This window comes from Chlamydotis macqueenii, chromosome 15 (assembly GCF_036417535.1).
Source record: "Chlamydotis macqueenii isolate bChlMac1 chromosome 15, bChlMac1.mat, whole genome shotgun sequence".
Classification (NCBI taxonomy): domain Eukaryota; kingdom Metazoa; phylum Chordata; class Aves; order Otidiformes; family Otididae; genus Chlamydotis; species Chlamydotis macqueenii.
This window is the reverse complement of record NC_141570.1, coordinates 14450841-14475272: the sequence shown is the minus strand read 5'-3', so window position 1 is coordinate 14475272 and position 24432 is coordinate 14450841. Positions and strand designations below refer to the sequence as shown.

General features: G+C 52.4%; 2 protein-coding genes across 7 annotated transcripts; one reads left to right on the top strand and one right to left on the bottom strand.

Annotated features, from left to right (window-relative positions):
* Nucleotides 1-95: 95 nt before the first annotated feature.
* LUC7L (LUC7 like) lies at nucleotides 96-19651 on the bottom strand. 6 transcript variants are annotated; one of them, XM_086760279.1, is made up of 11 exons: nucleotides 19474-19650; nucleotides 17460-17554; nucleotides 12473-12571; nucleotides 11654-11764; nucleotides 10868-11011; nucleotides 10484-10660; nucleotides 9538-9626; nucleotides 5323-5352; nucleotides 4218-4382; nucleotides 1616-1765; nucleotides 96-645 (listed from the first exon to the last, which is right to left on the bottom strand). In XM_086760279.1, exons 1-10 carry the CDS (start codon nucleotides 19532-19534, stop codon nucleotides 1639-1641), a joined length of 1098 nt encoding a protein of 365 aa, XP_086616405.1. In that variant the 5' UTR covers nucleotides 19535-19650; the 3' UTR covers nucleotides 96-645; nucleotides 1616-1638. The 6 variants fall into 6 exon arrangements, with proteins under 6 accessions (XP_086616405.1, XP_086616408.1, XP_086616409.1 ...); XM_086760282.1 differs by lacking the exon at nucleotides 96-645 and adding an exon at nucleotides 18687-18757 and having other exon boundaries at nucleotides 1403-1765; nucleotides 19474-19608; XM_086760283.1 differs by lacking the exons at nucleotides 96-645; nucleotides 19474-19650 and adding exons at nucleotides 18687-18757; nucleotides 18891-18962 and having other exon boundaries at nucleotides 1403-1765.
* A 2174-nt stretch (nucleotides 19652-21825) lies between these two features.
* On the top strand, nucleotides 21826-24006 carry PERCC1 (proline and glutamate rich with coiled coil 1). Its single transcript, XM_086759973.1, has 2 exons — nucleotides 21826-21939; nucleotides 23128-24006. The coding sequence occupies exons 1-2, from the start codon at nucleotides 21914-21916 to the stop codon at nucleotides 23864-23866; spliced, it is 765 nt and encodes a 254-aa protein (XP_086616099.1). The 5' UTR covers nucleotides 21826-21913; the 3' UTR covers nucleotides 23867-24006.
* The last annotated feature ends 426 nt before the right edge of the window (nucleotides 24007-24432 follow it).

Here is a 24432-nt window from a genome sequence, read left to right as displayed (position 1 = left end):
GCGGGGCGCCGGTGTGGCGGGCGGGGGCGGTGGGCCCGCCCCGGTTTCGGTAACGGCGGCGGCGGGGAACCCGCAAGAACGAAGCCGGGCAGCACTGGGAGCCACAAACACAGATCTTTAATGCGATCAGACCGCGAGAGAACAGCACAGTCACGTACAGGCATCCCGAGAGCGCGCCCGCCGCCCCCCCGGGCCCGCCCCCGCCCCGGGCCCCGCTCTCCCCTCACCCGACACGGAGGTTACAAAAACAATACGTGAAACCGCGGAACTGGCTCCTAAAAAGGGACAGGGGAAAAAGGGGGGGGTGGCATGCACTAAGGGACTAACACCGAGGGAGCGCCGGGGGGGCCGCAGGGAAACCGAAACCGTGAAGCAGCTTATCAGAGCCTGGGGGGGGGGAACACCCGCCGGACCCCCCCTCCGCCGGGCACACGGCTTAAAACAGCATTTACAGACACACTCCTGCTTGCTTTCCGCAGGGAAACCTTAGGATTGAGCTGTCTTTAATTAAAAATACCTGCCTCGCCGAGCGAACGGGCGGCGGCCAGCTCGGCGGGCGGCAAGGGCTTCACTCACACAATTCTCACAAAATACCGATCCTCGGGGTCTGGACTGTGGCTGGCACAGCGAGGCGGCCTTCCTCCCCTAGTGTAAAATAAACCTAGTTACACGTAAGCTAGTTACAACACGCAAATTCCTCCCACACGTGTCAGCACGCAGCCGGCGCCTCGAGTCCCGGGAGCAGCCGTACGCGGGCGACTCCTTTCCTCGCCCTGCCCTTGCGTCTCGCTCCATCCCGAGTCACCTCTGCCGCTCGGCCGCGTTCTGCCTGACCGGCCTTTCGAAAAACATAAACCAGCGCTTTTTTGGCAAGGCAGGAAACTCCACGGAGGGGGCCCTGGCTCTGGAGTGCACAGTAAATAGGCAGACTAGCTGTGGCTGTACTCCTCTAGAGAAGAAACCAGTCCAGACGTCCCACCGCTTTGTTTACGCCCCGTATCTGATCTCTAAAAGGTACTCAAAGCAGACCTGAGCCCGTCTCAGAAACGCGCTCCGGCTGATTTGGTCATCCTCACAAAGATGAGCACCTTTTCGGGGCCAAATTTTGTCTGTCTTAGCTTAGCTGGACCAGTGAGGCAACTCTCAAATGCTGGAGACATTAAAAATGAGGCGGCTAAACGCTAAAAGGAAAAAAACCAAACAACCCACTTCTGAATTTAACATATATAAACAGAAGGAAAAAAATTAATTAAGTGATCACCAGTGCCACTGGTGCGCTCACAAAGGGTCAGGTGGATCTTTTGGAAAGGGCTGAAGCGTTACAAACGTCACGGCAGCTCAGGTCTGCGACCGCAGCACTGCCCCCGCCTGCCGCGTGCGCTGGGTCAGGACAAACACAGCGTGTCAGCCGCCGGCCTGAACTGAAACCAATCCATCCGGATTTATTTATTCCTACTAAAACAAAATCCCGTTAAACAGTACGTAACTCTGTGTCTCTACAAACTCACAGCTATCTGCCAAACAATAAAAATTCAAACTACAAAAGATGAGTTGTATTCAGTAAATATAAATGGGAAATTTAGGCTTTGTGTAGAATGTTTATCAGACTATTTACAGTGCAACACGGATCGTTTGAGTTCAGATCTCGCCAGCTTCTCTCTCTTCTGATCTCTTGGAACGAGATTTGCCATTTGTGCTCTCGTGCCGCCTCTCAGAAGAGCTCTTCTCTTTTCTCTCTCTGTCTCGTGACTTTTCTCTTGAAGATCTGAAGCACAAAGTAAACCGTCGCGATAAGCTTCACAACTAAAAGAATTTCCAAATACGCACAAAATGACACCGCCTTTCCCTAGCAGGGCTGCGGCATAACACAAGTTTCTCACAGAAACGCGCCTAGGCGCTGCGCTGTCGGGAGCGGCGTTCCCCACAACAGCAACTCTGGTCCCTGCACAAGCTCTACGTAAGAGAACGGCAGTTCTGCAGCGCCGAGCGCGCGGCGCAGCCTGCGTTACGCTCTCCTTAGAGGGATGTTTTCAAGCTGCTGCCACAGGGGCTCTCCGAGGCCCCTTTTTAGTTTCCTAAAGCACCTGCAATTTCTTCCTCGTCTACCACTCAGCTCCCTTTGTGTCTTCTGGAGTGGTTTTTTTCTCCCCCACTATGCTCTAAGCTAATGGCTTTCTGCTCAACTGCTTTAAACACCAGCTGTGTTCTTTGGACTCAAACGCTTGCTCAGCCCTGGGCTGATTCTACTTTGCCTGCTGACAAGCGTTGTCCTTGGCAGCATCCTGCGTTGGAAGTCGGGATGGTACAGATTTATGTTCACAGCCCGCAACAGGGGCAGATCTTTTCACAGCCTGCCCAAATGACAGCTACAGATTCTCAGCAGCGCTTCGCTCTAGCAGCCCACACAGAATTAAGCGGAGAGCTTGGTATTAGGCCCAATCCAAAAAGGCTGTTTTCCTGGAGGATTCATGCTGGCTTACCGACCAGCAGCCTTCAAAAGGCGCTGATCCTGAAAGAGCTCTGGCAGCCCGTACCCCTTCACAACCAGGCAGAGGCTTTCACAGAGCCAGCACACGTCACTCTAGGACTCGGCACACAGGGTTTCCTTTACAGTCACCAGGAGAGGACCTGGCAGGTGCCTTAGAGGTTTCAGCTTTCACTCACATTGCCTGTAAGGTTTGGAAATACTGCACAATCGATGTATTAAAACCTTACAACTCTCTGTATCATGTGAGCCATTTAAATTTTCCTTAAATTGTGCCATTTAACCGTAAGACAGCACAAGTCTGTCTCACAAGATGACCTCCTTTCCTGTTCCCACAACAACACCTGCTGCCTCCAGCCCTCCTACCCCAAGAGCTCCAGATCCTGCAGCAGGCTCTCCATTTCTTTGTCCGAGTGAGACCTCGGACCCACAGAACTTAACTGAAGGTTTCACCTCTCAGGGAACAGGGTTTTTCTGTTTGTTCTCTTGCTTTTGTCTTATTTTCTTAAACTGATCCTGGTTTCTCCCCGGTTGTCAGGAATTTTCTGGAAGTATGTCAGCTAGCCAATCCCCCTACGATCTCGATGGGCTGATTTGAATGTGTTCAAGGTTTTCAAAGTATTCCCTTACCTGCTCTTTAGTAATAGTTATTACAGGGTCTTCCTCACTTCCTAATTGTCCAAACTTCTTTTCTTTATTTTTCATGTTCAAGACAGATTTAAAAAAGGACTTTAGTATCTCAGCCATTGGAGAATCAACAGTAGTTACACCCCCCCCCCTCAATTATTAACAGACTTATTTTTTCAGACCATTTCCCCCCTCCCTTCAGCAGGCACCATTAAAACCTGTCCTTCCCCCTTTACTCAGCTCAAGCGACAGAAGACACAACAGTGGGTTTGTTCCTAGAATGGTACTTGAGCGGTGGTGCCCAATCAGGTTAGACAGTGCTAAAGCACTCCGCTATGAACTAAGAGCATGAAAAAAGCTAGATCTAGACTTGCTCCTGGGCTTGGAAGGGCTGTAAGGCAACACAGTGGTTCCTTTCAGTTTTGCTAATATTCCTCCATATGCTTGCTTCGTGCTTCCTTAAAACACAGCGTGTGTTTTGCTGAGTCTCAGGAGAGACCGAAAGCCCTTCTTCGGACTCCAGCGCTTCTCCTCAGTGACAGGAGAACGGTATACTCCTCCTCCTGGCTTCATTTTCCCCTCCCTTTAGTGCAGACTACTAAAGAACCCTCTCTGTCTCAACCAGTCGTCTTCTTCCCCTAACAGAAGGCTTCCCCCAGGTCCCAATACACTTCCTTCCCCATGCCAGCACTGAGAGAAAGCAGCTGGGAAGCAGAAGGGAACCATAGGAATGTAACGTCAAAGCTGCCTCTCCGTTACTTGGCTTTCACAGGCCTGGGGAGGCTCAGTCAGCTCAAGCAGGCCTTTGCGCTGCTGCTGCTGATGTAAGAAAACCAGCACCTTCTCAAGAGTCAGCGCTGCAAATCAGGGAACCAGTTCTATCTCCTAGACTCTCCTCTCAAACTGGGATCTCTACTGCTCTCACGTGAGGCCAGCTCCAAACAGCCACTGGGAAATCCTGCTCTGGCCCAGGAGCTGGTACAGCACACTGCAGCTGCTAACTTGAGAAACCGGTCGTACTCCTGCTCGCTCTAAGGGGCTGAGGAGGCTCACTGTGATGCCAAGGACTCCCCTTTCCAGAGGCACCCGTGTCAGGAATACATACTTGTGTTTTGAACTCCTGTCTCTGGACCCCCGTCGGTGACCTCTGCTGTGGCTGCGGGAACGGCTCCGGTGGCGTCTGTGTCGGTCTCGGGACCTGGAGCGAGACTTCCGCCGTTCACGGGAAGCTGATCTCGAGCGCCTTCGCCTCCTATCCCGAGACCGTGATCTGAAGAGGACACAGATTCCTTCAGACTCAGGAGACGGGCCGGTACATCGGATCCGTACACCTCAGCCCATCTCTCAGACCTTCCTGAGTAACAAATATCCAGAGCATCACCCCCGCAGCTGCATCTCTGCTGACAGGGAAGGCAGACCACCTACAGGGCGGGCATCTCCCTGGCACGGACAGCATGCTACTGACAAAATGCCAACGGGTAAATTCAATTTACCGGGAAGCCTATATAAAAAGCTCCCACCATTAATGGAAGCATGCGGCGCTGCCTGGAGCGGAGCTTACCAACTGTGCCTCACTGAAAGCCAGGCCTGTATAATTGAGGAGAGGCCCAAGTAAGAGGCATGCAGAATGAACCCGTGTGGCAGCCTGCCAAAAGAGAGTCTCTCTCGTGAAAGCACTGCACTTTAGAAGCAGATTCGTTTCAATCTGCTCTAAAAACAAAACAAAGGATGCCAACGCATACGGAAAGCAGTAGAGAGGAAGATCTCCAGGTATGTAATCACTGAGAAAAGGCTGTCAGCTGCTAAGGCGAGCTCTTCACAGAGATGTGGGGGCTGTAATCTTCCATCTCTGTATTTTTACACCTCAGGTATTATATATGTAACAGATAGTTCAGACATCAAAACTATGAAAGTGTATCAGATATTTATTGTAAAAGGCATCAGGTATGTTCTTAGACTTGTGCTCCGGAGCACGCACCCTCTGTCCTGACGGGGCCAGACAGCACCTGCTTTCCAGCCCAACGGGTGACACTAATTTGCACAGCACCACTGAAGTGCCCAAGCGGCAATTCCCATTTCTTTCAGGGAGCAAAACAAAGAGACTGGAGCATTGAGTGAAATTCGTTTGAGAGACCCAGGAAAAAACCAGAGTAGCTAGACAGAAACGCAAATAGCTGTTTGGGGGAACTGTAGGAGAACTGCACACTCACCTTCGACGATCTCTATTTCTTGATCCAGACCTAGAAAGAAAAGGAGAGTTAAGCGAGAGAAGGTATGATATAGCCAGCGGCTTTTCAGTAAAGCGGCCTGTTCACCTGGCAGCTCTTCACAGGAACACAGCAATACTCCAAGTAACATGTAAGTGAAAGAAAAAGCTCGCCATAAAGCCATTAAAACATTATCTTCTACTCAGGGGACAAGGGGAATGGGAATTTGTCAAAAACTCAAGAACTTCGTAGAAACACTAGTTTCTACATGCAGAGCTTCTTGTCAGAACAGAACAGGTGTACAAACCAATTCAGTCTCTGTTAATAAAACGCTGCAACAAACATTTCCAACTTCAAGTTCACGGTGCGTATTTGACATATACACTTTACCCTCTGCAGTCTAGCATCAACTAGATCAGCTCTAACATTACCAAAAAAAGGTGCCGCTTTCCAATCAGAAGGACACTTGACAGTTTTCCGATTTTGGTTCCTTTCAGGTAGTTGCACATTAAAAAGGTTTTTATAAAGAGAAAATACAGGATTTTCTCAACTCATGATTTAACAAACATCAGATGGAAATCTGCATCAATGCTTTTTTTTCTTGTTTGGGAAAGATGAGCTAGGAAAAAAAAAAAAAAAAAAAGGGGGGGACACAAAGGAAGAATTATTACTGAAATGTAGCTGAGATATACAGAAAATCCTTCATCCCAGCCCTAAAAAGCAACTTGAGAACAATCACCCAAGTCTCGCTATTCTTTCTCTCATTTCCACGGCTTCAGAGCTCACGTACAGCACTCTAACCGTAACGCTGTAAGCATTAGCTTTTGACAGTCTGCAAATAACAATGTCACAATTCTCCCAGCTTCTGAAGCACCATTATTACTCAGCACCACTTAGAATACCACTCCACATGAAAGAATTCCCACGTTTCAGAACCAATCAACACCAAAACCTCACACGCTGTCTGTACAGTTTCCTTGTGCCTCGAGAAGCAGACGGTCTCACCGTTTAGTGACTTAGAGACTCACACTCGTCACTGCTCCCGCCTCCCCGCTGCACACAGACTCACAGCGGGTGTTCCAGCTACACAGCCACAAAGCTGTTCCGGCATCGTAACAGGAGACGTGGCTGAAAGTTACACTGACAAAATTTAAAAATGCAATAGAGAAGCAGCTATTTTAATAATATCATTTAAAAGCGTACCTGGACAAGACAAGATTAAGAGAATCAGTGTGAATCAGTTTCATTTCTTCACGATGAAATGGGATTGTTTAATCATGGCAGAAAGAAAAAAAATAATCAAAAATTTAGAAAGGTATTCAGGTAGGCTGTAAACAAGGTGGAGCTGAACTTGGGAGTCGGGCAGGTGAACCATGTGCTGAGGCAACACACAAGACAACCAGATGAAGGAAAAGCCGATAAACCAGCAGAGCAAGGCAATAACCACTCGCCTCCTTTTTCATCTAACAGAACCTGACAAAGCAGCAGGACCTCCTGTAGATGCCTGCCAGGCAGCTGAATTTTGTTTTGGTGGTTGTAATTACTCCAAGTTCTTAATGTTTTTTTTTCCTCCTGATCACCTTATTCTGAATCACCGGTGCACACAACCACACAAAGTCATTCCACATCCCCTTCCACGCCTGGCTGCCCTTCCACGCCTATGATCAGAGCAAGAGTACGCACAATAAACTCCCGATAATCACTGCCTAGCACTAGACTTCAGAATTCAGGAAGCATCGAACAAAACAGGATTTTCCTTACTAGCCTGAATCAGTACAGAGCTTGAGACAGAAGACTGCTGTTCAGAGACGTGAGAGGCTGAGTATTTTCCCCCGCCCTCCTCTTTTTTGTCCCTGCATCACAGAAACTATGTGCTGAGTTTCATAACCTGTATTTTGTCCAACTTATTACAAAGGAAATCCACTTGGCAGCTCCACCTAGACCTGTTTGCTGGTGTACTCTGGAAGCAAATACCCAGATCTGCACTTCCAAGCACGTCGCCTCCCCACAGAATTTCAGTCCTAAGAGATTACTGGGTAGCCCACAGTCACCAGCAGCACCAAAGGACTGGTATTTATTTACCACTAGGGGTGACAACCCAGCTCACTCGTTCCTATGTGGAAATCACAGTTTAGCTGACAAATTAATCAAGTCTGTGAGAGGTAGAGTTTCACAAGTGAATCTACAGGTTTCCATGGTATGTTACAGTGCCTGTAAGTCACCAAAGACTTCTCAAAGTCAAGCAGTACTCTTCCTCTTACTGAGTAACACCGTGAAAGTGCTGCATATGAAGATATGACAGGAAGACTTATGAAGGAAACATGTTTTCTGTGGTTCCTTAAAGCATCAAGCTGTAGTTAAGAGAGGCAGTCTGAAAGGCAGTAGAAGTCATTGATTAGTTTTTGATGGCAAAGGGAGGTGAAGGTGCTGACAAACCAAGAAATTTGGGCTCCCGTTCCAGTTCTGACAAAGGCAAATAATTCAACCTCCTCAGCATGGCACTCTTGGCTCCTTCACAACGAGCTTTTCTTTGGTATCTGGACAGAGGGGCACACAGATGCCTCCACACAGACTGAGAGCAAAAGCTGGCCACAGTCTCTGAGTAGTGCCACAGGCGGAACCAGCAAGAACTCAGACTTTAGGCCAACTCAATGCAGTTCTTAAACTCTTCATATTTACAGCATTACATAAACATTCCAAAGTGGGCTTCAACACATTTCACACAGAAACGACCTCCAGGAAGAGAAGGCACCATGGAGATGGGCGTAGTGAGCCCAGGTTAGATGCGGTCCTTCCTACTGCGGGTCAGAAAGAGCCTGCCACAAAGCAGCTGCATGGGAAGACACTTGTTTCATTTCCGTCTTTCTCATCATAGCAACATCATCAGTCCCTTTTGATTAACTCCTGCGCTCATCAGCCAGTTCCAGATTCTGCAGCTCCCAGATCTAACTGCACTACTGACAATCTTGCGTGGATGCCAGAAAGCTGTGAGGCTCTACATGAAGCGCTACAGTTCAGGAGAAAGCTGTAGCATGAACTGACATTTCATATGACACCAGGCAATCCACAGGGAGAGAGAACCCACATTAAACACCCTGCCTGGAGAACGCATAATGATTTGGGGCTTACACCTTCACAATACATCAAACCACCAAGCTGCACACCACAAAAAACCAAGTTGCTTTGGTTCTGGTATTTATTTGCTAGCTTTTCCAGAAATGCACACCCGGAAGCCAGCACCATCCCAGGGCATACTGCAGTTCGGTATCTCTCATCCCTCAGACATCGGATGGCTGAAACACGCTCTTCAGTTGACACTGAGGGTCAAAAAGAGCTTTCTACAGGCAGCAAGGTTGGTTTCTTTGATGCAAGAACTACAAGAGGAGAAACGTGAGGAGAGATGCTGTGACAATGAAAACAGCATTCCTACTCAGGCACTTCCACTGCCTGACCATTGCACACAACCACCCTCCCCACACCAGGCTGTTTAACTGAGCTGTTTACACACAAGACGCCTGCTGAAGTAAAGAAGAAATCGTTTTTCCAGTTCAGCTGGCAAGAGGTAGAAGAGTTTGTCCGGAGAACATCAACACTGCAGCTGCTCCCACCGCTCCAGGATTATACACGTGCAGCCACAGCCACCAGAAACAGCCGCTCCTTGGGATTCCTCGGATGCCCTAGGAATGTATTTTCCAAAACTGTGCTAAAAGCACCTCACTGTTATTGTAGAAAAGTTTCTGAGCAAGACAGGCAGCCTGCCATCTGGCTTACAGATACAAGCTCCATTTTGCTGTCACCTGCCAGCCTAGAGGTGACGAGGGCTGTCCAGGTAATTTTTGTATGCCTAGCGCCATTTGAGCAGACCTAGCACTCGCTCATCTTAAACTTTCCCAATCAGATGTACTGAATGAGGGCATTTCATCCAGATTCAGATTCCCAAAGACAGGGTCGACACCAATATAAGCCTGAAGACTGCAGGGAGCTCATATGTTTCAGATAAATAATGCAGGCTAAAACAATACACATACAATCACTCTAAGCTGGGGGTTTTGTGCATTTGTTTTCATCTTTAATTGAACGCCAAGGTGCTCACACAGCATCCAGAGCAGGTCCAACAGCTGCTCCAGCAGCAGATGCTGCCTTCCTGCAGTGCTCAGATACAAGATATCAAACTATTTCAGAAATGATTTCACAAATCAGCTATCAGCTTCCACTTACCGTCTGCCCATTCTCTCCTCTCGTTCTCTCTCCTCTCTCCGTCTCAAACGATCCTGGTTTCTCTTCTCTTGCTTTTCTGCCACTGTTTTCTAGAAAAAAAAAAAAAAAAAAATCACATTGCATTTCAGCCGTACAGATCAGAGTGATCTGCAGGGAGGCTCTTCACGTAGGAAGACAAAGAACTGTCTCACTGCATTTCATGTGCTAGTCAAGAACTCTATCAAGGCTCTCATTTTCCTCACAACTTCACTAAAATACATCAGTGCAAGAAATGCCACCCCTACTCTGCTTTTGAGTGCTTGTGCTCTAAGAGACAAACCCGTAAGCTTTGAGGCAAGGACTGTCTCACCGTAAGCATACACAACACACAACGAAACAGTGCTCTGGTCTCGTGCCAACGATCAATCGAGGCACTGACCTCAATGTACTGCCTAATGAATAGGGCACAGGAATCACAACTCCTGCTTAAGCAGTCTAAAGGTCTCTGTTTGCGAGCAAGGCCAGCACTGCAATTCCATTAGAAACCATTCCAGAACACTTCCAATCGCTACAGCTACTGAAGATCACCTTCACTGGCAGCACTATGTGAAACTGCAGTTAGGGCACTTCATTAAGAGGTCTCAAAGTGCTCTTCAATAGTCAAAAACCCACAGTGACAAATTTCAGCCAAACCAGTAAGAAAGAGCAATGGTACAGTCACGTGTATTTAAGGAAGAAACGACAGAAGTGGTCTGATTTGACTAATTCTGAGGGTACTTATTTAGTTACCCAGAAACTACAGAATATGTGCGGCTACATAAACCTGCATCTGAAGTTTCAGGGATTCTGCAATCAGAAATTTCTGGGCTTCTACAAGCACTCTGCAAAGAATCCTGTATGAATTTAATAAAAACATGTTGAATGTCTGCAGAATGACAGGAAGAAGGTTTAAAACAGACAGGATTACCCTCAGCTGATCCAGTTTCTCACGAATCTGAATGAAACCTAAGTGTAATTTGCCTCCAAAGTGGTCAGCAAGACGCCGGTCGTTGTCATGGAGACCCAGATATGCTGAACAGACTTCGCACACACGCAGCTTCTGCTGCTGGAAACTGGATGCAGGCATTGAATTTCGGTATTCTTCCTAAAAGGAGGCAAAAAAAACAGGCAAATGTCAGGGAACCCTCACGTAGTCACAACCGTCCAGAGAAACCCCTGCAAAAGACTGTCCCGCTGCTTTCACAGATCATAAAAGCACCCTCAGTATAAAGGAGGTGCCATACAAAACGATTCACGAGCACAGCGGACCTGAAAGTCTATCCCTGCAAGCGATTAGTGGCCAAGGCCATACCTCTGCCTCTTTCTTTTTCGCTCGGACTTTCTCCACTTCCATCAGGATCTTTTGAGACTCATCAACATTTCCTTCAGCTCCCAGCTGTTCAGCTTTAGCTAGGAGTTTTCCAATGTCTTCATTCAGCTCATGTACTTTCTCTGCCTAAAGAGAATAGTTAGTTTTCAGTAAGAAAAAAAAACTTGCAGGTTAACTTTTTCCTCTTAAAAATACTGTTTAACAAAAGCAGTTGTTGGAAGATGATCGTAAGTCTCCAGAAGTCAAAGGAACCCCAACAAAAAGGGCTTGGTGGGCCAAGTACAGGCAGTGTAGTCACAGACACGCAGCAAAGAGAGAAACTGGACATGGAGGGGACATCATCAGTTCTGCCGCAAACAGCGGCACATTTCTACGGGACAGAGCCTGCAAAATCAGCTTCAGAAATGTTGTGTATTGGCCCGATGAAGGCAATTCCCAAAAAAGAAACTTAATGAGCATTTATTACAACAACAATTGTGGAATGGTTTTACTAGCTAAGCTATTATATTATCATTGAAGAGTGAGGGGGAACCAATGTTTTACTGCCACGCTAAAGGGACCTATTTTATAGTTTGTTTGACGCTACCATGGCCCTCTGAACCAGTAAGTTGGTCCCAAGAGCAGCCAGAGCAGCGTTTGAGGAGGACAGCTGGAATCCACCAAGCCTTTCTGGAGCCTAACTTCCCAGCACCAACAGTGTCAGAGACAACAGAGCACCAGTGCTCTTGCACAGACTTTCAGAACAAACGTTTAAGGAGAGGACAATACCTTTGCAGACACTTCAGCACTGATCTCTTCCTGTGTCTCAGCCAGGCGTTTCTTGGCCAGTTCTGTTCTCCTATCACACTCTGCGATGAAGGATTCCAGGTGATCCATCGCCTGCATGTTCAGACAGAAAACTGTGACTAAAAATGCTCTCTGTGCCAGATCTAGCTTTGACAGCCAACAGCTAGCTGGTGGTATCCCTGTACAATGCACAAACAATCTCAAGAATGGACGCCTTGAGAAAAAAAGAAGTGATACTTTGCAGGAAAAGTAAAATTTGAACCCTGCTTTTAAGTCTGTCATCTGTCTGGAACCTGGCACAGTTCTTTTACTCTGACACGTAACAGGATGCTCACATGAAGACTGCTTTGCACTGGACCTTCCAATGCATGAGCAACACGACAAAAGCACTGGAATAACACGAAAAGGGAAGACAGAAATGTTCTTCCACTTGATTCGTTAAATCGCAGAAAGCTAAATCTGGCAAATGCGCAACCACAGAGCAGAAGGCTTTTAATGTTCAATCTCCTTCTGGGACAGGCCGTCAGGTTACAATGACCCAGGACAGAGCAGCAGGTGTGGGACGCGAGAAATGCCAGAGGAGCCTCCTAGCTGGCTGGACTAGTGGAGTTGTAAGGGCCATCATTACTTCTACAATTTCAAGTCAACAATCAAGCAGAATGTGCAGCAGCTTCCCGAATGCTTCTGAGATAACACCTCAAATAACGTGGCTAGCTGAAATGCCTACTGAGTTCTGTTGTTCAGCCAAACCACTTCAAGAGGCAGTTTCCCCAAAAGTAACAGAAATTCTTCCGTACTCACATCCAGCTCAAAAAACAGGTCTCTCTCTTTACTTGCAATCTCATAATCTGCTCGCAACGCCAAGTCATGGATCTTTGTACATTCTCCCAGGTCCATTCGCTGTTGAAAAGGAAAAGGAAAATCAATGTAAGAACCCTCCACTACAGCAACAAGCAGCAGATACTTAACTCTCGCCAACTGTATCGTATCAAAATACAGCCTCTTTAGAGAAAGCTTCCTCTTAACCTGTCAGCAACAGAACTAGCCAGAAGATCCACACGCTTGCTTGAACCCCTTTTCTAGGTGTTCCTGGAACAACATTAAAACACCTCAAATGTTTGAAGTCCTCCTCCTGCTCTAGGTCACAGCACAGCCTTAGAAGTTGCTGGGAGGGAGGTGGGATGGCACAGCACACTGCAGCAGCAACTCCTTCCAACGGGCACCAACTCCAAATGCCTGCTACTGTGGAGCTACACCCTGTTCAAAGCTCACCTGGAAAAGCACATCTGTGTTCAGACCAGCCCAAGCAGCGAACTGAAAGATACCAATTCAAAGAACACAGATAGAATGTTTCCTGTCAGGAACAAACGGACTTAAGGGAATGGCCTGTAGAAAAGCACAAACCCACGCTCGGCAACAGCAGAGTCGTAGCTCTCCAGCTAGCCCCTTCCCACAGTCAGCTGTGGCCTGGGATTTTACAACCTGGCAAGCCAAACTAATTCCTACGCAGAAACTCATCTAATGAGAGACTTCTTGAGAGCATCTCCTCTCCCAGAAAGTTCTGACTTGCATGCTGCCCTTCACTCCCACTGCACTCGATGCTGTTTAAATTTCTTATTTTTCCCCAACCTAGTAGTTAACAGCCACATGAACCAAAGTTAATTATGCTCTCAAACACAGAAATTGCATTTTGACATTATCAATATGTAACGTCTCTCATTCGTAAGTAGAATATTTATCTCACTCTTAAAATAATAATAAAAAAAAAAAAGACATTTTGAATGCCAAAATAATGAAAGGCTTAAGTGTCAGCCACAGTAGGAATGGCAGGGTACACGGCATCGCATGAAGAAACACCCCGGCCAGCCATCCTCTTCTCTCCCAGTCACCACCAGTCCCAAGGAGCTCAGACCTGAACACACACAACAGGTGTCAACTCGCTGAGCTGCAGAAAAAGCTGACTACAGCTAAATCGGGATCAAGGCAGAATCCCTGCGGAACATCACCAGCTAGAGCTGGGGGTGCCAGGGACACCTACGTGAAGCAGTGCTCTTGGACGGCAGCAATGGAAGTGTTTAGAAGGAAGCAAAGCAACAAAAGCAAGCTCCATCAGGTAATGCTCTGGGTTTCAGCAGTTACCTGTGTTATCTGCTTTTCTATTTTAAACAAAGAAAACAATTCCGGATGACTTGCCACTATTTAGTCTTCCTCATTTTGCTCAGATTTACCAGAAGCAGTCAGCAGGCCACAAAAACGGACACTGTATCCAGGAACAGTCCCGCTGAGCTCTCTAATGGTAGAAATGTAATGCCTACAAAAAAAACGTTCGGTACTTTCAGAGCTTAGTCATGTTACTCTTCAGGCGAGCCGCTGCAAAGAATGTTAGCGAGCTAGCACAAAACTAACTTTCCATGATGTGACTTAAATCTTTTATTCTTACGGTTATTCTGCTGAGATCCCTTTCCAACATAGGGAGAAAACAGCTACATTAGATGTGCTTGTCACAGATCAGAAGTGTTTTTATCTGAACTCTTGCAATCTGAGCCACTAGTTTCACTTCAGAGAAGGGGCTCCAGTCCACAACTTCAGAGGAGCCGACAGCGTGCTCTGTATTCCTCTCCCTGCTTGTTAAAAACGCAACAAATCCTCAACCCCTTCCTCTGCGGGAGAGCGTTCATACAAACCTCAAGTCTTCCTCCACACCCTTGGAGATGATCTAGGTGCAGAGATTTTCACAGGTATGGCTCACTTGAGGGAAGAGCACCAGCCCTTAGGTCTCAAAGAATCCTCCCATCTCAAGGAGGCCTGTCATCAGATCCTCACCCTTCCCAGCAGTAACTTGCTCCAGTCAACACTCGTGGCTGGTTTGTAACACAGGTATTTGAGAGAGGTAACCAGCAGAGCCTACGTAAAGGCTGAACTCCCCGTACACACAGAGATTTAATACGAGCAGATGCCACCGATAATTAGTCCTGCTCACATTTGCTGGGCGATCCACATTCTGGGGTATTACTTACGATCTCCACTAAACTCCTGAAGAGCCTTCCTCATGGAAGGAGTTAACAGCAACTGGAGCTGCAGAGCTTCACCCCAGTGAAAAAAAGGAAAGCACAGACTCCCATGAAACAATTTTGCAACCCGTGGATTTCAGCTCACTCGTATCTCGCAGTGGGGGACACAATTAATTCCCTGACTGTAATTTCCAAGCTATGTTCTACCCGGGCAGCTTTCAGACTCATCTGTCCACTTACTCGTGGAGCTAAAAGTCAAGAGGATTACCAGTTGATGCCATCTCTGAATGCAGCGCAACACTTCCACTGACAGAAATATGCTTACCATTAGCTGCAGAGCTAATGCAGCGCAGGCCGCTAATGATCTGGTGACAAGTCCCTTGATAACAGCACGGGGTGAATTTAACTAACGTGTGGTCTCCCAGAATTTTGCTCCTTTCCCATGGAGACCAAAAAGAGAACCATTGTAGCTTGTTTAGACAAGTTTCTGGGGCCAAAGGCTCTTATACACTGGCCCACCTAAACAAAGCACCTATTAACATGCCTTCCGCGGCTCTCAGGAATATTCCAGAGCTTTACTTGCAGTCTGGAACCTTCCTCTTCTGCTGCACCTGAAGGTCAGGTGTGACTCCATCACATCTCACTGAGCACAGCTACACAAGGGATCCAATCAGCCTCCCACTAAGGAATACCAACACACGTGAAGGATGCAGCAGCAGCAATGCCTTTGGGGGAAGGATGCAACAAAACCAGCACCAGAAGGCTTGCAGCATCTGCTGGAAGTTTCCAAAAAGATCCAAGGTTATGATTTCTGCAACAATACACATCCAGAGACGGATGCTACCCCATCCTGCTGAGGCTGGCTCACCCACACAGCTCTTCCCTTAACGGAGCACCGTAAGATGCCAGTGACCCTGGCCGACACCAGACGGAAAGCCTGCGCGTTCCAGTTAAGTTTTGTTCTGTGCTGGTAGTGCTGACAGCTGAAATGCTGTTCCCATTCCAGACATCACATGTCCTTTCAACACAGATATGTGGCACCAGTATTTTTTCACACCCCCAAGAACCTGCCGACAGCAGTGTAGAGAGCTCCGCAACCACTTCAAGACAACGACAAGATCGTGTGAGTGATCCACAAGATCGCCTGCGCAGAAGCAGTCCTCCTTCCTGCTCCCACGTGAGGTTTCCAAGCACAAATTTCACAGCAAGAGGGAAAAGAGAACTCACCGCAGACAACTAACTACAGAAGCAAGAGAAACAGATCTCTCAATGTGCTTCTCTGTCCCAGGAGACTCACAACCCATCTGAACACCTCAGACCTCCACCGTGCTTTGGCACTAGCTCCAACAGTCGCGTGCATCCCTTCATTTAACCCCTTCAAGAGCGTTTACCTTCTTCCTGGAAACGTGCCAGAAGAGGGAGAAGGCAACCTGCGTCTTCAAACCACCATTTGGGCCTCAAAAAGCTCTTGTAGAGTCAAAAAACAGACCCTAACCACAGTGACCCGCACAGAAGATGGAGGTGGGTGACTTAAGCAGCTTCAAAATTCTGAAATGGAAGTGAGGTGACATGGAGGCTGTTGAAGCGACTGCTGGAAAATACATCTGACCTTCCAATTAATAAAAAATAAATACAGACATATAGAGAGATTGGTATTTCACTTCCAATCTTACTCTGCAATAGCGGCCAGTGAGAAGGTGAAGTGCGAGTGTTTGGAGGCAAGGCAGCTTTTCCTAAAGCTCTCTGTACCAGCGCTGCCGGAGCCTTGCTCGCGCAGCGACACGAACAGAGGAGGGAGAGCCAGCCCTCCCCTCTGGCAACCCACTGTGCCAAACCCAGCTCTTGAAATAACAGCAGGAAAGGGCTACAAGTAACCATGGCGTCTTTAAACAGTCTGGTTAAGCGGATGGACAACGTGAATCGCCGCAGCATTTACTGGCAAACAGCGAGGGTAAAGGCAGATTTCAGACATCCATACTGATCCCCACCCTGCGATTCTGAACGCAGCAACAATTACAAGAGACACGCACCATTTTCTTTTGAAAGTCAGACTGCACCTTTCATCTGGGCGCCGAAATTGAATACTTACTCTGCAAGATCTGTTAAAAGCCGACGTCACCTTTTGCTCTCAGAGAAAGCACGTGAGCCAAACCTTGAAAAATTGGCCAGCTGTCCCCAGAGGGCAGCAGCGAAGGAGCCGACTCAACTGTTTCAAACCAGGCAGGCAGAGTGACACACTGCTCAGACCAACCACCTCTGGAGACGCAGTCGGCCCGAGCTGCAACCTGCCGTTAGCACGCCAAGCAGTAACAATGAAAAAGCTGCCATTCCATCAGGAGAACGTCACGTGGTTGGAGAGAGAAGACTGAAACGCTCCGAGGATTAAGGATTATTGCAGCTGGTAAGAAAACACTTGCCAACCTGAAGATGCAATGGTGAAGCAGAGCACCCAGGACCACAGGCTAGCTACAATCTTGCGATCTCCACAGGACAAATTTCAGGCCCTAACCATCTCAAACTGCTAAAAGAGAAATAATCTTGCAATTTCAGGTGGGGTTGTGAGAGAAAAAAAAACAAAACCAAACATTTCAAGCGAATTCTGGTATCTCCTGACTTCAGCGGTTGCATACGCAGGTCACAGAAACTGAAATTAAAACTGTGACTGCTCCTGGGGCACAGAAAGCCTGATCCCTCCTGGAAGTTACCCACGATGAGACCTGCAGAGCTGTACCAACGTCTGCCTCACCAGAATCCCTTATGACAGAGAAGGTACTTACTGTTCCAGCCAGGATATCATGAGGACAGCAATCCAGAAGGTGGCTCTTGCAAACACGATCGTCTGTAAACTTCACCCTTTGTCTGGTTTCATCTCCTGAAATTCATTTGTGGGTTTAAATAGGCAGACATTAGAATAGCGATAAGAGAACAAAGATGTCGGTATGATCATGTGGCCTCAATATGCAGACTAAAACACTTGGTGTTCCTGCTCCCCAAGATTACTCGAAAAAAAAAGCTTAAAGGGTAACAGGATATTCTGGAACGCTTATCATTGGCAACAAAAACTATTTTAGCATTTATTCATCCAGTACACCGTGTTAAACACGGTGCTGGCGAGCCAAGTAACGTCCAAGGCCTGTCATCCATATAAAGAGACAGCACAGCCAGAAGAGAAAAAAGGAGACAGTCTGGCTCGCAGCCAAAACCTTTTCTTTTTTTTTTTTTTTTTCCTTTCTTTTTTTTTCCTCCCCTTTTACATGATGAGGAAGGGGCAGGAGGTACCGAAACCCACGCTACCGGAGGATCACGAATCACAAAAGAGGGCTGTGCTGGACAGCTTTTACAGGCACTTGCTATTTGCTCATCTGATAATTAAGACATTGCTCCATTTGGTTTGAAAACCAAACACGCAGCGTGCTTTCCAAGGCCGCGCAAAGACGAATCTTGTCGGTCTCGGCCTGGAACACGAAGCGTGCTTCCCACCCGCGTCCCACCCTCAGGAGACATTTTACACTCAGGAGCCACTTAAACAAGACAATATCAGAAAAGCAAAAAAAAAAAAAAAAAAATTAAAAATAAAAAAAGAAACAAAGTTAGTCAATACACACTGCGAGCTCCAACATATACTATACCCATCTGCATTCTTCAAGACCTCAGCTGCAGAATTTTATGCCCACTGTGGAAAAGTTTTAAAGGAAAAGTTTTCTTGCCCACACCTGCAGTAAGGAAGTCAGGGGAATGATACATAAAAGTAAAGGCAAAGTGGTAATGGTATGTGACAATTTTAAAGCTCATCTGTGTATACGACACAGGTATGTGTAACACTAAAGTATGAATATAGTTTAGGATTCGCAAGCATCCAGGAATAATGTTGTGTCTACTGAAAATGGTTGGTTTTTTTTTTTTTTTTCTTTCTAAGCTACACTTTTAAAGTTACTTGTGAAAAAAAAAGCAAACACTTTTTTTTTTTTTTGTTATAACAGCTTTAAAAATTGGTTGTGACTCACGGCTCGATGAACATGAGGCTTTTCTGCAACTCCCTTGCAGATTGATGTAGGCAGGCAAAGATACACTGAACCTTTATAAATAAAATAGAGGGGCCACAATTGTTCAGTTTGTATGAAATAAAAATATGGGAAGCAATTCAATAGCAACTCAATACACAAAGAAAGAAAAGCACTTATTCACTTACGAAACAAAGTGCAAAGTACCTGCACAGCCCTGCTAACGTGCCAGAGGGAATTTAGGCACTCAGCAAGTCGCAGAGGGGAAGACAGATACAAACCGCAGCGGGAACGGAATTTTGCACAGGCTGTCACGTTTCTCGGACAACAACTACAGCGGCCGGCTCCTGCAGGCACACCTACCTACATGCCTCTCTACGCTCGGCGTGGCCTGCGCACGGAGCTTTCCCTAAAACCTCTCCGCGGCAGCCGGGGGGCTCCTCCCGGGACTGGGCCACGCCGGGCGCTTTCTAGGGCGAGGCGGGCTCCTCCGCCGGGCGGGCCCTACCCCTACCGGGCTCCCTCCGCCGAGCTCGCTAGGCCGCCCCGAGGCGCGGCGAGGCCCGAGCCCGCTCCGCCGGCCCGCGCAGGCGGCCGCCCCGCACCAGGCCGCGGCGGCGGGGCGGGCTGGGGCTCCGGCTCGGATCCGCCGCGTCCCCAAGCGCAGGCGGAGGCCGATCGCGCCGCAGGTCCGGAGCGGAGGCGGCGGCCGGGCCGGGCCGGGCCCCGCGCGGCTGAGGCGGCCGCCAGGCCGCGGCGTTTCCTGCAGGCCCCGCCCGCCCCTACTCACCGTCCCGGGCCGTGCCCATGAGCTGGTCCAGCAGGGCCCGCATCTGGGCCTGGGCCGACATGGCGGACGCGGGGTCAGGACGCGGGGCGCGGCGGCGGCGGCGGCGGGCTCCGGCCTGGGGCTGGGGCTGGGGCTGGGCGGCGGCTCCGGCCTCGGCGGCGGCTCCGGCCTCGACAGCGGCAGCGCGCGGCGGGCGCTGGGCGGAAGCGGCCCCTCCCGGCGCCGCGCGGCATGCCGGGACCGGTAGTCCAGCGGGGGGCGGCGGGGTCCGGCGGCCGCTCCGCCCTGGCGCCGAAGGGCCCCGCCCGGCCTGCGCCGCCTGCTGCGGTTCCCCCGGCTCCTTACGAGGGGGCCGCGGGGGTGGGGATGGGCGGTGGGTGTCCGCGGGCTGGCTCCTCACCACGGTGCTGCCCGTGGGCGCCTCCGCCGCGGGCCCGGCCCTGACCGGGTGTGGGCCCAGCAGCCGAGCCACAGCGGCTGCTGGGCCGGGCCGGGCCAGGCCAGGCTGTGCCAACCGTGCCGAGCCGTGCCGAGCAGTGCTAAGCTATGCCAGGCAGCACTGAGCAGCTCCAAGACATGGCGAGCCGTGCTAGGCCGTGCTAAGATCTGCTAAGCCATGCCAGGCCGTGCAAAGCCACACTGAGCAGTGCCAAGCTGTGCCGAGTCGTGCCAGGCTGTGCAAAGCCACACTGAGCGTGCCAAGCCATGCTGAGTGGTGCCAAGCCATGCCAAGCCGTGCCAGGCCATGCCAAGCCACGCTGAGTGGTGCCAAGCCATGCCGAGCTGTACCAGGCCATGCCAAGCCATGCTGAGCGGTGCCAAGCCATGCCAAGCGGTGCCAGGCCATGCCAAGCCATGCTGAGTGGTGCCAAGCTGTGCCGAGTCGTGCCAGGCCGTGCCAAGCCATGCTGAGCGGGCGGTGCCAAGCCATGCTGAGCGGTGCCAAGCCATGCCGAGCCGTGCCAGGCGGGCGGGCGATGGCGGGTGACGTCAGGGAGCAGATAAGCCCCCGTGGCTTATCAGCTCCCACCCGCCGTGTTTGCCCAGGGTTTGCCCAGCGGTGCCCGTGCGGGACGGCTGCTGCTCCCCTCCCGGCGTTGCCGGTGCGAGTGTTTGGAGAGGGAGCGCAGCGGGGACAGTGACAACAGGGCTGCACCATGCCAGGGGCCGGGGACCCCACCTCGGTACCGGGAACGGCTGGGCACGGGGTGCTCAGGGCAGGGAGGGCTCCCAGGGAGCAGACCAGGAGCTGCGGTTACCCGAGAGCGGGGGGCAGGACAGCTCTGCAGCAGGGCTGTGGCCGTCCCCAACCCCGATGGCCGGTGTCGCACTCCCTGAGTGTCCCCAGCACAGGGTCCGGGTGCTGCGTCAGTCCCCCATCCTGTGCCCTGCCCAAACGCAGGCTGTCCTGCGCCCCCTGGCCACCCTGTGTCCCCCCAGCCACCTCCACTCCTGTCCGTGTCCCGTGGCCGTGCTCTGTGCTGCCTCAGATGTCCCCGCTGGCACGTCCCGCTGCCGGAACAGGGGTAGCGCCTCCGGCCACAGCCACTTCGGCCCCGAGCTGCTCGCCATCGTCACTGTCCCCTGTCACGCACATACTGCACGGGCCACAGCCATAGCGGAGACACAGGGCACCCCAGTACCCAGCCCACGGTGACAACACGGCTGTCCCGGGTGCTGCCGTGGGGCTGGCCCGGCCGCGCTCCACTCGCGTGTCCCCATCTCCGCGTCCACGGGCACCGCCCAGCAAGAGCCGCCAGCCCCGAGCACCCAAACCCCCACCCCTCGGGGAGCACAGCACCCTGAACCTCTCCTGCCGCCTGTGCCACCCCAAAAGGTGCGAAACCCCGTCCTGGGGCTGGTCAGGGAGCCCTGCACCCGCCGGGAGGGGGGCATGAGGCTGAAGATGGGGGGGTCCAGACCCACGCGGGGGTTGCGCAGCACCTGGGGGGACCCCAGGGAGCGGGTTGGCCCGCTGCAGCCGCGGCGGCAGCGCCTGTTTGCAGAGGCATCACTCGATACGCAGTATGTTCTTCAGAAGATCCCTACTCCAGGAGTCAAAATAGCATGAAATTTAATTTTACGCCTATTTGACAAAGCTTGATTTCGCCTCCAATCAGCAGGGAGATAAGAGCCCTCGGCACGAGTGCGCGGGCAGTTTGGCAGCTGGGGCTGCCGATTTAATAGGTGAATTTACAGGAACAACACTTGAAAATCCCCTGGCTGGTGAACCATTAAGGTGAGCCCTGCCTTCCGTCCCCGCGTCCCTCCCCGCGCCGCTCTCCCGTTGCTGGGTGCTAAAGCAAACCCCGGCTCTGTTTACCGAGTCTACTATTACAATACAGCTACCAAATATTTGCCAGCCGTCAGCTCGCCGCTCCGCTATAAATACTTCAGGGCCCAGGTGGAGGGACGGCGAGGGGGAGCTGCGCGGGAGCCTATGCATGGCCGGGCGGCAGCGCCGAGGTGAGTGCCGAGCCGTGGCCCGACGCGATGCCCTCCTGCGCCGGGACGTTTCTCCGGCCGAGGGTGGCAGCGGGGCAGGATGGCTCCGTCGCCGGGGCGGCCTCGCTCCCCTCTCCCCGCAGCCCGGAGACGCGCGGTGCCCCGGGAGGCTGAGCTTCCAACCGCCCGCGCCGGGGCAGCGCACAGGCAGGACCGGGGGTCCCGTGGTGGGGACGGCACAAAGAGGGAAGCGTGGGGACCCTGGGGATGGCAGTGACGCTGTCTGAGGTTGAGTGTGGGGCTCAGCACCACGCTTGGCATGGCAGGAGCAGGATTTGTCCCCCAGGATTTGTCCCGCGCCCCAAGAGCTTCTCATGGCAGTCACGGGCACGTGGCTGGGGATGCCCTGCGGGGAGGCAGGATTGGGGACCGGGGGGCACGGGTAGCACTAACTACAGAGGGGCCTCACCCGGCTCAGCACGACCCAGCCGTGACCAGAGCCCACTGGGGCCGTGCGGGGAGCTGGGTGGGTTTGTCCTGCTGCAGGGAAAGCTGCGGGGCCGTGGCGCGGGGAGGGCTCAGGGCTCAGCGTCCCGGGTGCTCAGCCCAGGGTGGCAGGGGGCTCAGCCCCATTCACCTCCGTTCACAGCCTCGGGGTGACGGGGAGCATCCTGCTGCCCCACAGCACTGGGGGACGTCCCCACTGCCCCACCGCTCAGGGGGACATCCCCGCTGCCCTACATCTCGTGGCCTGGGAGGGACTTCCCTGCCGCTCCTGTCTGATGGATCAGTGGGGACATCCCTGCTGCCACACATGCCATGACTCGCTGGGGATATTCCCTTCGTCCCACACCTCACGGACTCAGGGGGACACCCCCACTGCCCCACGTCCCTGCTGCCCCACATCCCATGTCTTGGTAGGGACATTCCTGCTGCCCCACATCCCATGGCTTGGTGGGGATGTCCCTGATTTCTCAGGGTTCGATGAGGATGTCCTCCCTGCCCCACGTCCCATGGCTTGGTGGGGACGTCCCCACTGCCCCGTGTCCCATGGCTTGTGGGTCTCTGCTGCCCTGTAGCCCCACCCTGGCCATGGCGTGGCACAACAGGGTCCCCATGTCACCTCAGGGCCAAGGGACACTGCAGGGCAGCGGGCCGGGGAGGGTGCTGGGGTGCGTGCCGCCCTCACCCCGCTGTCCCTGCCCGCAGGGTGAGTCTGGGCCCTGGCGTGCCCCTGCGCGCTGACATGGCTGCAGGTGTCATCCGGCCCCTGGCCCAGCTGCGGCTGCCCTCGCCCTTCCCACACGGCCTGCTGCTGCCCGCGCGCCCCGAGCCCGACTTCCCCGACCTCTCTGAGGAGGAGGAGGAGGAAGAGGAGGAGGACGAGGAGGAGGCGGCGGAGGAGAGCGTGAGGCCGGAGCTGGCTGCCTCCAGTGCCGCTGAGACCACCCTGCGGCTCCTCAAGTTTTCCGAGCTCATCAGCTGCGACATCCAGCGGTACTTCGGGCGGCGCAGCCGGGAGGAGGCCGCCGGCAGCCGCGGCGTGCCCGAGGACTGCGGCTCGCCCCAGCGCGACAAGCCCCAGCCCGAGACCGTGGCCCCGCGGGGCGGCCCCGGGGCCGTGCACAGGCTGGGGCCGCTGGCCGAGCTCTTCGAGTACGGCGTGCACCGCTGCCTGTCGCCGCGGGCGGCCGGCGGCAAAACGCAGCGGCTGGAGAGGAAATATGGCCACATCACCCCCATGCACCGCAGGAAGCTGCCGCCCTCCTTCTGGAGGGAGCCGGGCCCTGGTCCCGCCGGCCTCCTCCACGCCGGCACCCCCGACTTCAGCGACCTCCTGGCCAACTGGACGGTGGAGCCAGGCCCGGAGCTGCCAGGCACCGGGCGGGAGCTGCCGCCCGATCCCGGCTGCCCAGAGCTGGAGGCCGAGCCTTTCGCTGGGCTGTGACCCCACCACGGCCCCGGAGGCCCCCGGCCCCGCCACGTGCCACCCGGTTAATGATAAACCCGGTGCCAGCACCGGCGCAGCTGGAGCTGCCGGGTCGGAGCCGGCGATGGGATGAGTGAATAAATGACTCCCGCCAGGCACCAGCGCGTGCAGTGTCCTTCGCCGCCCGCCATTGTGGCGTCCCTGCCGCCAGTGACAAAGGGCCACCGCTCGGCGTGGCCCTCGGCGGGCCGCCGGCTGCCCCGGCAGCGGGAGGAGAAGGGGAGCGCGGTGCCGGCGGGAGCCAGCAGCCCGTGTTTACTCTGCGGCCCAAGTCGGTGGATCTCATCCCCTTATCTCGGCTGCGCGGGGGCAAAGGGCAACACGGGGCCTCATAAAGCGCCCGGCTGCCGGCACCCAGCAGGGACCCATCACTGCCGCGGGGACCCACTGCACCCCACGGCAGCGCTGGGGATCCAGACCCACACCAGAGGGCAGCTGGCCCTTCCCCACAGCCCCCACCGCTGGACCTGGCCGTTACCAGGGCCCAGCCGAGGCATTCTCCGCTTTGTGGAGGCTCTTTGTCG

Excerpts from the sequence above, each read along its gene's own strand:
- LUC7L (XM_086760279.1), bottom strand. The coding sequence starts at position 19,534 with ATGTCGGCCCAGGCCCAGATGCGGGCCCTGCTGGACCAGCTCATGGGC. Across the intron at positions 11,012-11,653 it reads GTGCTGAAGTGTCTGCAAAG|GCAGAGAAAGTACATGAGCT; the intron begins GTATTGTCCTCT and ends TATTCTCTTTAG. Across the intron at positions 9,627-10,483 it reads AGAAACTGGATCAGCTGAGG|AAAACAGTGGCAGAAAAGCA; the intron begins GTAATCCTGTCT and ends TTTTTTTTCTAG.
- PERCC1 (XM_086759973.1), top strand. The coding sequence starts at position 21,914 with ATGCATGGCCGGGCGGCAGCGCCGAG. Across the intron at positions 21,940-23,127 it reads GGCCGGGCGGCAGCGCCGAG|GGTGAGTCTGGGCCCTGGCG; the intron begins GTGAGTGCCGAG and ends CCCTGCCCGCAG.